The 13,300-nt window shown below is 39.3% G+C and overlaps 1 protein-coding gene across 1 annotated transcript; it reads left to right on the top strand.

Moving 5' to 3' along the window:
• Positions 1 to 2,298: 2,298 nt before the first annotated feature.
• Positions 2,299 to 3,456, top strand: LOC140245547 (beta-1,3-galactosyltransferase 5-like). Its single transcript, XM_072325113.1, has one exon. The coding sequence runs from the start codon at positions 2,299 to 2,301 to the stop codon at positions 3,454 to 3,456; it is 1,158 nt and encodes a 385-aa protein (XP_072181214.1).
• The last annotated feature ends 9,844 nt before the right edge of the window (positions 3,457 to 13,300 follow it).

Genomic DNA, 13,300 nt, shown 5'->3' with positions numbered 1-13,300 from the left:
ACAAGTGATACTGATGTGTCGATAATATTGTGCGATGTGCATGCACGAAAAAACCGGACTTGGCCGTGGCAGAAAGATGCGAGCGATACCTATATCAATATGCAATGGCGGGAATGATAAAAAGCTGTTTGGTAAATGTACTAACGAAAAAGTATATAGTACCACGGCATGAATGTTGGGAGAAAAACATCTCTCGGTTACGTGTTCCAAATTCATGTATAATCCCATTGGTACCTGGTAAAATATACTTATGTGGGATATGATATAGAATAACAGCAATTTGAAAGAAAAAAAAAACTCACCAGGTCTCTGAAGCATTTTTATGAAATCGACCGGATATCCACCATGAGATTTTACTAAACGTTATAACGATGTCGTTAGTTTACCACAGTTTTTGCATTGCGCATAAGTGCGTGTGGTCTCGCAAAACACCAAACCTATTAAAAAAAAAAGAAGAAGAAAACGAAAATTTGGCAGATATAGATAAATAGTAAACATTGTATGATAAGCCCGCTTTTATCCTGAAGTGAGTGAGGTTAATATTTTTCTTTATTCTTTTGTTGTTGTTGTTGTTGTTGTTGTTGTTGTTGTTGTTGTTGTTGTTGTTGTTGCTGTTGTTGTTGGCTAGGACACCTAGTATGGCTGTATCTTAAAGCGATTTTCCTTCTGCAAAATAATCCAAAGAGGTCTCTAAAATTCTGCCATCTAGTAAGTCATGTCAGGCATAATATACATTGTAGACTCAGTCTTGACCACAGTTTGCTACAAAAAAAAAAACCCCACAAAAATAAAAGAAACAAACAAAAAAGCAATGATGTCTTGCAGGACCATCTTCCATGACGAATAGATGAGCACTACGCAAGTTAATTGTATCATATAACTGTGCGCCAAACTGCACAATTTCTATTTCCAAAATGAAAAGCTCGGGGGGGGGGGGGCATCTGCTCCACCCCTCCTCCCCAGTTGTTTCGCTGTCGGCGTTATCCACATCAGCCAGTTGAGAAACTTAGCATCTCTGTATAGAAACTATAATTGCTAGCGTACAGCTTCAGTCAGTTTGAGCGGTAAAAGAAACACTTATCCTGGACGAGGTTCTGTATCCTTTTTTGTTTTGTTTTCTTTTTTTTAACATGATATTTTGTGAGGTATTTGCCGATATTCTTTTTCCTAAGCCTTTGGCTTTCAAGAGACCATAAGCGATCCAAATCTTTGATTTTTTTTTTCATTTGATTTGATTTTATTGGTTCCTGCATTATATCATTGCTCATGCAGATACATTGTTGGTGCCATACATAATATATACATAAACATTAATTGTTGACAAAGTAAGTTTCTTCATTGCCTTTACAATGTACAAGTACATATCAGCGATGCAATGAATAACGCAGAAGGGCTACAGCTTATATAAGCATTGCTTGATTTGCATGCAGTCCTCGTACATAATGCATAACAGATAGGAAAAAAGGAGGGAGGGATGACTTGCATAGAGACAGGATAGAAGAAAGGAGAGAGGAGAGGTCTGTCTGCTTTCGCTAATACGCAAGGTTAAATCACCTGGATCACTGAATAGCAAAGCATGGCAAAGCCATTATTTTCTTCTCATCAATGGTAGAATGGTGATTAGTGCGTGTCTCCGTGATCGACTAACCTCTGAACGAGGAAGCACAAAGATGATACTTCCTTGACAAGGGAAGATCTTATTGCTTGCCACTTCACCACATTCTCAATACTGCTATTGGATGCTCTGTGCCGACGTTGTATGGGTTCCGTTCAGCCAATCGCGATTGACCTTACATCGAAACGTCCAGTGCGAGTATAGCTTCTACAACATCTATTGATTGTGACTTTACGGTCGATACTTTCTTACTTTTTTCGGAAACTGTCGATGACTAGAGCAGCGCGTGCAAGCATGCCTTGAGTACTATAGTACTCTCTATCAAGCGTTGACGATGACAGCCTCGCATGAAAACTTAACTGTGTAATGAGAGCGCCATCGAGGTTAAACTTATCTTAGTGCCGACGGTGGAATCTTGCGTCTGTTTTGCTTGTTGAAGTCTAACCTGTACGTAAGTGGAGGACCTGAAAATGCGTTCTGGGACTTCTGCCGTGCAGTCATCAGCACATCCATGGAACTTAGTTAATGAATTACTTCAGTAGATACTGTGTATGAGAGTCTGATTGTACACGAACGTGCATACTAATGGTACAATGACTGCTTCCCATCATTTCACGGTAAAGCATGGGCTAATTTTCCTGTCAGGAGCGCTGGTCATGTTCATATTCATGGCGTCAACTAATATGGGTAGCGATGTCACCGTTTGGTATTATGGTTCCCCAAAAGTCGTCGGGTCGTGGCAAAGTGAGCACGATAATCGCGCGGACGACGACCTTGTCGTACAGTCTCGCTTGCGATCGACAATGCAAGAGGCGGCAGTGGATTGGAATAGGACAACCGCCCCACGCTGTGACAACCTATCATATCCTTGCAAATTCGAACTCGGTTCGGACGTGAATCCAGAGATGGGTACTGAGAACGACGATATATCCACGATGTTCGAACTACACCTCGACAAATCTGACGACAGCGTGCGTGTTGATACGAAGAATTCCACCTATCTCGACGAGCCCGTCGACACTCACAACTATACCTACCGTCACAATCCGTGGCTGACGTGTTTGGAGGAAAACAACAAGAAGTTGCAAGTTTTGGTTGTCTTCCTCGTTCTGACAGCCCCCGGGAATTTTCTCAGGCGCCAAGTCATTCGCTCGACCTACGGCGATTCCGCTTCCTGGAATGTTACAAGTAACAACATGACAGTTAAAACGGTGTTTCTCCTCGGCGCCTTTGAAAATACCACCCTGCAAAAGGAAATTGACGTCGAGTTCGACCTCCATTCCGACATCGTGCAGGAGGATTTTGTCGATAGCTACATGAATCTCACGCGTAAGACAGTCATGGGATTGAAGTGGGTCACGAAGCACTGTCGACAGGCCAATTTTGTTATTAAGATCGACGACGACACTATGGTGAATCAAAGAAATCTACTGGATATTTTGAGGACGGCTCCGACCTCAAATTTCGCAGCCGGCAGGATTTGGTCAGCACAAAGTGTGGTGCGAAACAAAAACCAACGATTTTACCTTTCTGAGGAGTTTTTTCCCCATCCAACATATCCTCCTTACATGGATGGCCCGGCATATATAATGTCAACCGATGTAGTCAAAAGGGTGTACCGCGAGGCAATCAGGACTCCCTTGTTTCCATGGGAAGATGCTTTTATTGGAATCTGTCTGAAAAAGGCGGGAATTCCCGTCCAAGACTTGAAGAAGTTTTTAAAGTTCCGCTTGATAATAGACGACATGCTTCCCAGCGACAAGATTCAGCTTTTCACTGTGATCACAAACATGACTCCAGAAATGATGACTTGGTTGTGGAAGGTTGGAAAAGTTGGCTGATCTGAAGACAGCATTTTCATATTGCTGGGCAAGGTCAAGAACGATGAAATATTTGTCAATTTCACAACTCAACCATAATGTTTAGCCAAATGTTATAGAACCGCTACGATACAAGTCGAAATTACTTGTATGTATAGTAAGATATCAACAGCTCTCTGTGCCAGTGTCGTGATGCAAATAGATCCGAACAGAAAGAGATCAAAAGAAGAGCTGGCTGAGGAAAATGAAGAGAAGTATTATAGAATGACGATGCTGTGCAAAGTACAGCATTAAATGAAGTACATTTCTGTCCAGGACCGTTGTCATGGTTGTTGCTATACTGTAGTTTGTTATTTTTGTTCTTACGATTAAATGTCAAATATCTGGATATTTCCCTAGCTGCCTGAAGCATTTCTGTCGCTAACTAATTTCACGTCAAATCTGCGTATTTTCTCTCTTTTTTGTCGTTGTTGAGGGTGAACAGCGTTTAGAAAGAAGAGATGGAATAAATGGTTTTAAAACTCACTAGTACATCTCGCTGCCTTCTATAGAGTCCTTATGAAATAATACTTGAAAATGCAAAATTACTGACACACAATATGGCTTTCTACAGCGTGCAGCACTGCTACCTTTCCAAGAATAAACGTCTTTTTGACAGGTTGATGCATCTCATAATGATGATAATAAAATAAATGAATCCATTTTCGATCCTTACAGTTTAGCTTGTAGGAATACCTTTTTTTTTAAGAAACCAGTGCTCTTTAACGAAAGCCAATTTACAAAATGATTTCACCATATTGTATGTGTGTATTAGATAACAATCCCACAGTTACCACTTCTCCTGATGCATGAAATATATCATATAATGGTGATGTAAGTAAAAAAGTATCAACCCCAGCAGATAGAGAAGAAATTGATGAATAGTCGATTATGTACCAGACCTATACGAAACCAACCAACTAACCTGACGCATGAAAGTGAGTTAACAAACACATGAAATCGATTTGGTCATCGACGGTAAACCTGCCACGCACTGGTGATTAATTGGCTTTCACCAAATACTATGTTTTAATGATTGGTCATATCGTATTGTGTTTTGTATATTGGGTGCAAGTCTGATTGGCAACTAACGAGATAACTAGTACTAGTAGTTTTTCCTGTGCAGGATTCACATATTATAACAAAACATATCATACTTTTTCATGTATTTATCGCAGATCTGATTTTTATTTTTTTTATTGATTTATTGATTTATTGATTTATTTTTTTTTTTTTTTTTGGGGGGGGGGGGGGGGGTTCCAATAATGTGATCTTGCTCTGTATGTATGTGCAGTGAGGAGGTTTAACGTATACCAAAGTATGCCGATGACCAGATCCTGCATATCGTAAAATTCTGACTAAAATGATTGCAATATTCTCCAAAGTTTTTGACACCAACGCGAAGCAGCTTCCTGCTGATCAGAGGGCTACACAAATAATTACAAGATATTTGCTGTATCGATGGTTTTGTTAACAATAAGTATTGTCAGATCACGAGAATTCCTAGTTGTTGTTTTTATTTTTCATTGTTTCTGTAACTTCTTTTTGCAAATTTCATAGGACGTCACTTTGCTGGTCATGGGGCCTGGATATTGTTATTTCAAATTGTTGTTATAGACTGACCGGATTAAGTACGAAAGTTAACATTTCTTTTTTTTTTTGTATTTCCTTTAGTTTCTCAGAATAAAGGCAAACAAGAACAGTCAATCCTTGTGCAATGTTATGGGTAAAGAAATATTGCTTTCGTTATTGAATCTTTATCTGTTTATTTCGTTATCGAATCTCTAATTCGTTCCTATAACTATGTCACCCATACCGTTCTTCATGTAGTATGAGAACAACGATAGAAGAAAATTTGAGTTTCTCTCACCCATCAGCCCATTCATCCATCCACAAGGCATTATTATATGAGTTAAAGTTTTCTTTCTGCATGCATACGTTCATATACGATTTGGGGATATCGTTATTATAGACAACGATCATTTTGGTACACTTTACACACGTCTGCTAATTCATTATCAATTGCTCACCGTCGGTCATGTTATTGCAGTGCCGCTTCGCTGAGGTGCAGTTCTGTTGATAATATAAACTGTGTCCTTGACTAATTAACTCGGGTAGAGTACATGTGTATGTATGGGTGTTTTCATTTCATGGTAAAGAAAGCCTTTTCACAGACCTCGAGTCCTTAATTGAGATACAACTTGTAATGCTATAGACATTCATCAATGTTTTGTTGTTGTTTTTCTCTTCGCTTCAAGATAGTCTGATTATATTTTGTATTTGTCATCTGTGCATGGAAACTAAAAAGTGAATAAATCATCGATTCAACAACAAATTAATGCTTTGGGAGAATGTTCTTGCATCTATGAAGATTATGTAATGTCCACGTACGCCCACAACAGATGCCAGTTTTATGAAGAAAGGTATAGGGAACTCGAGAATGTATGATACCAGGGCCTCTAAGTGAATTAGAAGTAAAGCAATGTTCTAGCTCATGTGACCCCAATTCAGTCTGTAAAATTTACATGTCAGTACTGATATTCTGCTAGCATTGTGAAGAGCTCTTGACTTAGCTTTTTCAGAAGGCAGGAAGACTAATAACTATATGACAGTATCGTCATAGTAATAACTATATGACGTACTTTGCACTTAAAAGAAAATGAAAGTTAGTGGAATTCATTTCATAATTATTTTCTTTGTGTCGCGCCCTATACTGCGACACCCGCACGAGTGTTTGTATACTAATCTTGGTCATTTTGCCTCTGACGAAGATTCTGCTAGGATCGAAAGCTCAGGCCACTTTTGACTCCACGTCTTCCAATCTAGTGATGACGACACATTTATTTCACCAAAATTTTAAATATTCATAAATTTTGGACTGATTTTAGTTATGTGTAGGCCTGCTTCTAATATTTCTGCATTCTCTAAATTCACTTGTATGATTTTCAGGTTGAGTGATAAATTCACTTAAAGGGTAAAAGCGTTGTCCTCCTGATTTTGTTTTGCATTACATTTTTACTATCGTCGCCTAAAATTTGCTTGTTAAATTTGTTGTAATATCACACATATTTTGAGCCTATCGATGTATGATTTTCATCTATTTTCTTGTAGTATCAATATTGTTACGGGCGAATAATTACCTGTCTACTGAAAACCATTTTCCCACCTCATGTGCAATGATAGACAATGTCATGTATTTTCCATTTTATGAAATCCTCGGAAAGTTTCCTGCCGTTCGCACTTAACAAGTTGCAGAAACAACAGTGTACCTGAAATTGATCATTCAGGGGTAACGTGTGTTGTGAGAAGTGAAGGCTTATAGCATTATCGATTAAAAAAAAAATAGTTTCCATTACGTAACTACAGGTAACTCATCATCCAATAATTGTTCTCATCATGTACCACCACCACATGAATAAAGTTTATCTAATAGGTGACTTCTACTCTATTCCACCAACAAAAGAAAACAATGAGAGAAGGTGAAGCTGGGGAGAATTGATGGATGATGCAGTAGGAAGAGTTACTAAACTTATCACGACTGGCTCAAAGGAGCTTGCCACAAAGGGCTTGCGAATAAAAATAGCAGGTACAGCATAGTGTTTCGTAATGGGTGGGACTAACAGAGGTATACGTTGAAGATGGGCGTACAAGCGGGGAGGGGGAGGTCTTGAGTTTATAGAGGGAATTCCTATTTCCTATTGTTTGAGGATAACAGAATGCGACATAACTTACGTAACAGAAAAACGAATTATTGTATCAATCGATGCTGTACACTTTTCACTAACTTGAAAGAAACGTGTGCAGTGCTTAGGGTTTATTGTTAAAGGGAGGGTACAGTATTGGTGGAGATGAGAATTGGGCTTCTAACTTTTTGTGAGATACCAAGAAAACAATTATGATATAGTACAGAGCATACCATTCTAAGAGGAATTCAAAGTTTATTTGATAAAAATCGGGTTTGGAATAACTGAAACATCCAAAAACAAGGTAAAACAAAGCAATCGTGTGGGTCCCACACTTTATGCGAATCGCTCTTTTTTGGATATCTCCGCCATTGCAAAACCAATTTTCATCAAATAAACGTTGAATTCCTCATAGATTTTTTTTTTTACATGCTCTTTCATATTTCATAAGAGGTTTCTCATTACCGGGGTATCTCACCAAAAAATGTTCGAAACCTGAAATTAGGTCTCAATCAAAACTACAATCCCTTTAACTCAGGATCTTCGTTGCTTCTCTGTCTTTCGCGAACGAAAGTTGTCGGGGAAAATCGAAATCAACTGCCACTTTTCGCGTATGGTAAAAAGAGGTACCGGCTGAGCAGGGGGGCTGTACCACACGAAGAAGACCAGACCACATAGCTGGGACGCACATGCATCGTGCGTTTTCTTTGTGATGGCTTATCCCAAATTCCTTCTTACTTTATACTTAACGGTCGATCGGTCTTCACATGACTATGCAGTGAACGTCCTATTTCCAATTATCCCTTCATCTTTTAGTACCTGCTTGGCAGCTTGCACACAGTATAGGATATAGGGCCTATATACTGTGGATACAGACAAGGGCGCCGGAAGCGGGGGGGGGGGGGGGCAGGGGTGGCACTTGCCCCCCCAAACAAAATGTTGGGGGGGCAAAACGAGTTTTTGCCCCCCCAAAGTGCCCCCTGTAGCAAATAATTAATCACTGATTTAAAGATCAAAATGAACAATAAAGGCATATTTCTTGTCTAAATGTTGTGATTTCATAATTGAAAATGCAAAAATTTTCGCCCCTAACGGGGCGAAAATTATGATACACTAACAACATACATTATTGTACCTATTAACTTAAGAGTAAATTTAATGTATAGATGGTAGCCTCGTGTCCTTGAGTGTGCCCGCTGAAACATACCTTTAGTAAACCTTACATTTTTCATTTTCTTCTTTGCTTTCTAGCAGTATAAGAATATTTTTTATTGTTCGAACGATGCGATCACGTTTAATCTTTTAATGAGTACATTTCACATAAATTGCAAAGTGAAAGTGGCTCGCTCGTTCTGCCCGTACTTATAGTAAAATGAAAAGTTTTCATATAAGTTATTATCATAGTCCTTCGCAGTGATTTCTTTTACTATGTTTAATTCCTCAGAAATTTAATTTAAAATGCTCTATAAAAGCGACTTTTATACTCTGTTTTTACAAAAAGTCCCTACCGTGGGAGGGGGTATCCCCTCCAAGTCCCCCGCTCGGAAGCTTCGCTCCCTCGACGAGGATCGCGCCATCACATAATATACCCCCGTATGTTAAGATCATAGTCCTTCCAACTTATTTTTTTTCAATATGTTAATTCCTTAGAAATTTGCTTTTAAATGTTCTATAAACGCGACTTTTATACTCTGTTTTTACAAAAAGTCCCTACCGTGGGAGGGGTGTCCCCCCTCCCACACCCTCCCCCCACTCGGTCGCTTCGCTCCCTCGCCGAGGATCTCACACCGCCACATTATTAATGTACTCCCGTATGTTATGATCATAGTCCTTCCAACTGATTTTTTCAATATGTTAATTCCCTAGAAATTTGCTTTAAATTCTCTATAAACGCGACTTTTATACTCTGTTTTACAAAAAGTCCCTACCGTGGGAGGGGGTATCCCCCCTCCCACACCCTCCCCCCGCTCGGTCGCTTCGCTCCCTCGCCGAGGATCTCACACCATCACATTATGTACTCCCGTATGTAATAATCATAGTCCTTCGCACTGATTATTTTTCACTGTGTTTAATTCCTTAGAAATTTGCTTTTAAATGGTCTATAAACGCGACGTTTGTACCCTGTTTTACAAAAGCTCCCTACAGTGGGGGGGGGGGGGGGGGGGAATCCCCCTATCCACCCCCCCCCCCCCCCCCGCTCGCTCGCTTCGCTCCCGCGCCGAGGATCTCACATCGTCACATAAATGTGCCCCCGTTGAGATTTTGCCCCCCCCCAAAACCAGAAGTGTTCCGGCGCGCTTGGATACAGACATGAATGAGGAACCACTGTCATTCAGATAATGCATCGTGCGTAACATACACAGGGTCTGCCCAAAGGCAGTGTGTAGGTCCTATACATACACAAACACAGTCACGATATACACTTAAAAGCATTTATACATTGTGCGTATACGTTATACCACGTAAAGTGACCCTAAACCACATAAAAAAAACACACAAAGAATTAGCCAGATAATATTTTCTTTTTCTTTTTCTTTTTAGTTACGGTCCAATTTTGATAGAGGTGACTTACAGCTCTAAAAGGGTATAGATGTACATGTATTGTATAGTCCTGCAGATCAGTTCTTGTCATCCTGCCAAAATTTATGATTAAAAATAAACACGTGAGAAGAAACTTCTGAAAAAAAAACACACTTTTGGGATGAAATCAGCATGATGTTATTTAGCCGGAGGATATAAAACTCCACGACAACCAGCACTGATCATTCATACACCAATAATGTGATATTCCATTCATTATTACGTTAGAGTTTGTCAGTGCCATCTCTTTTTAAAGCTTCTAGAATATTTTCATGAGGCTTTTATGATGCAGATAATAATGATAATAATGATGACAATAATAATAATAATAATAATAATGATAATAATAATAATAATAATAATAATAATAATAATAATAATAATAATAATAATAATAATAATAATAATAATAATAATAATGTCTTCTTTATTCAGGCTAGCCTCTTCAGTGTTGGCACTGCTCTACCAGAGGGACCTGCTTATACCCTAACCATGGAGCTACTAACAGAGATAGTAGCTCCATGCCCTAACGTTGCCAGGTACTCATTTATACATCTGGGTCGAGGGGAACATAGTGGGTAAAATCATCTTGTCAAGGGGCGTAAGCACTGGGCGGGATTTGAACTCGGGTCCTCCGATTGGGATTCGGTCCGAGTCTTATCCACTATGCCATGGCGTCCCCAACCATCCATTGCTGCAGTCGCAACCATGAGCCGTCACCTCTGAAGCCCAAAATGATAATTAATGTAAAGTCACAAAGGGGATATAAGAAAAAGAGAATGTCCATTTTTCTATATTAACCCGTTGAGGACGGTTTGATTTTGCTACAACACGCATTTCCCATAGACACCTGCCAGAGTATACTCGGGACTCGTCCTCAACGGGTTAATGAAGGAGCTCTTGAATTACTCCAGCCAGAAACCAGAATAACCGTTTGGTACCCCTGCCATATTTTTACCATTAACAAGACAGTGAGAATGTATATTACAGGCCTACTTCTCTTGTGAATTTTGAGTAATTCTCTTATTCTTTCTTTGAAAATGCAAAGCCTGGAAAGACCACGAGAACGGAGTGCCCATCGAATCATTTAAATGGATCTGCCTTCTTCGAGAACCTGTATACCATAGAGACTGCCATTGTATGACAAAATAAATCGGATCAACCAACCCATTGAGTATAGTTATACAATCGTACCACAGTGTACACGCCCGGAATCAGAGTCCCGTGTTCATTACAGACGCTCCCAACCTTTGTTCATTTAGTATTCAATGCAAAAGTTCGCAGTCCGTAATCTCGTAATACATCATTTCACTTTCATCATGAAACGTAGGCCTATATACATCCCTCGAATCTCACGAAATTACAAACTCATACACTCACACACACACACACACACACACACACACACACACACACATACACACAAACACATTTTCTTTCAATATTACATAAATTTCGTCCTCACCAACCATATATTGAGTATAGGGCCTACACAGTCATTGTATCTCAAGCACACTTTGCACATGCACACAAACAGCACACAAAACTTCAGGCCTGAAGATACGAGTACGGATGCACCATGAATAAACCCACACCACCACCACCAGTATGATTATATAAATATATATATATATATATATATATATATATATATATATATATATATATATATATATATATATAGACGTATACCCTTGTGTGTATGTTCTGCTTCAGAAACGGATTTTTAATCTAACATCACATCGCATCCTGGTCGCTGATGAAGAATGCGATGACTAACCTGTTTGGTGTCTTGTTTCAAAAACATGCGCTTTCCTCGCCAGCAGAAAGCGTTTTAATGCCATTTTAGGTTTTAATCTCATATATATATATATATATATATATATATATATATATACATTTACTAGTATACTGTGATTTCGAAAACAAATCGACAACAAATTCCCTGGAAGGGATAAAGAATATTATTCAAATTAGCCTACCGGCATTATGATAAAAATGGAAAATTTGCAGGCGCAGGCATTGTCTACCGTATCTTCAATTTCGTTTTTATCAGAAAAAATCTGCGACCCATTCCAATTCTAATGAGTCTGACAACCATGCCAGACAATGGTGCACCTACGTGGGATGTCGAAGGTAAAAATTGCCTAGGAAAGTAGCCGTGCCAAAACAATGACAAAATCACGCATTTTCTACACTTACATTATAGTCCAAAATAACGCGAAATAAGTAGGGCCTAAACTTATTTATTAAGTTTGATACAGCATAAAGGATAAATGTGGGACAGAAATTTTCTTTCCTCAGCCTTTTCCCCCCACGAGCTCAACTAGTGTTTTTACAACATGTATTCATAAAAATATTGTTCCATGTTTTGACCAGGACGGTGACGCATTAAACTTGCGTCTACGTCAATCTTCTCACTCTCATCGGAAAAGAGAAATCATGACGAAAGATGGCAGCAGACCATCTTTTGAGCCCTGCATGCTTTATGCTCAAGCATGGACCCTACCACATAAACAGTCCATGGCTCAATAAAGCTACCTAGCTACTCAGTATCTAGCTCTGCTCGATCTGCCCACGTACCGCTCCTGCATACACCTACCACCAGAGTACTAGTATATAGCTAGCGCTAGCTTCTATAGTCTTTGCATACCGCGCCGCTACATAATCTTCACGATACGCGTACGGCGAGTTCGAGGAATGGAATACTGATTCAGTACATTTTGATAATGCATACCCTCATTGTCCATTTATTTTATCCCACACCACTAACCGCCCCTGTATTTCAGATGATGAAAGCAGAGCTTTTTTTTTTCACGAAGTGCCAGCAGAATCTGATTACAACTGAGCAGTACAGTACTATTGTTACGAAATGCTGGAGCCCCGTGTACTATACTGTAATTCCCAGCCTGTATCTCTTTATTACCTAGACATTTATGTCAGACATGGGAGTAGTATTAAATGCCACTGAAGGTGCCTGTGCATGGCCCACCAGCACCTGGCTGCGTTCGATTTCACCGAGCCAGCCCGGTAGTGTTTGCACGTGTGAGCTCATATTCCAGAACATTCTTTCTGCTGGAGTTTTATGCCCTACACAGCAGCAGCAGAAGACATACAGTGGGCATTTATAACCAATAAAGTTTGAAATAAATACAGTACGAAGCATGACATGAATTGCGTACGCTGGTACTATTAACATGTCATCAGTACGTTGAACACGATGAGATAGATGAAAAACAGAAAATAAAGCCGAGCATTCACCGAGCACGTCTTCGCATTAGACTTACTGCGCTGCCATTTACTACGCTGCAAGTGATTTTTGCCAATTTGAATACATAATAGAATATGTTGATTTTTTTTATTATGAATTTCATTACCTGCATGCAATTCCTAAAATGCATGAAATATTGTTTGTAGTTGATTTATTCGATATACATTTATAGACATAGTAAATTGCCATAAAAATAAATGCTAAAATATCTTTTATTATCTAATTCTAAATTGGCATTTCATTCATGAGAGAGCGAGAGTTCAGCAGCCTGCTCCCTTTCTAGCACAACGGC

Source organism: Diadema setosum, chromosome 22 (assembly GCF_964275005.1).
Source record: "Diadema setosum chromosome 22, eeDiaSeto1, whole genome shotgun sequence".
Lineage (NCBI taxonomy): Eukaryota > Metazoa > Echinodermata > Echinoidea > Diadematoida > Diadematidae > Diadema > Diadema setosum.
Note: the sequence above shows the minus strand (reverse complement) of the source record. Positions and strands in the feature narration are given on the sequence as shown.

Bases quoted from the DNA above. Each gene is read 5' to 3' on its own strand.
- LOC140245547 (XM_072325113.1), top strand. From the start codon at position 2,299: ATGGGTAGCGATGTCACCGTTTGGTATTATGGTTCCCCAAAAGTCGTC.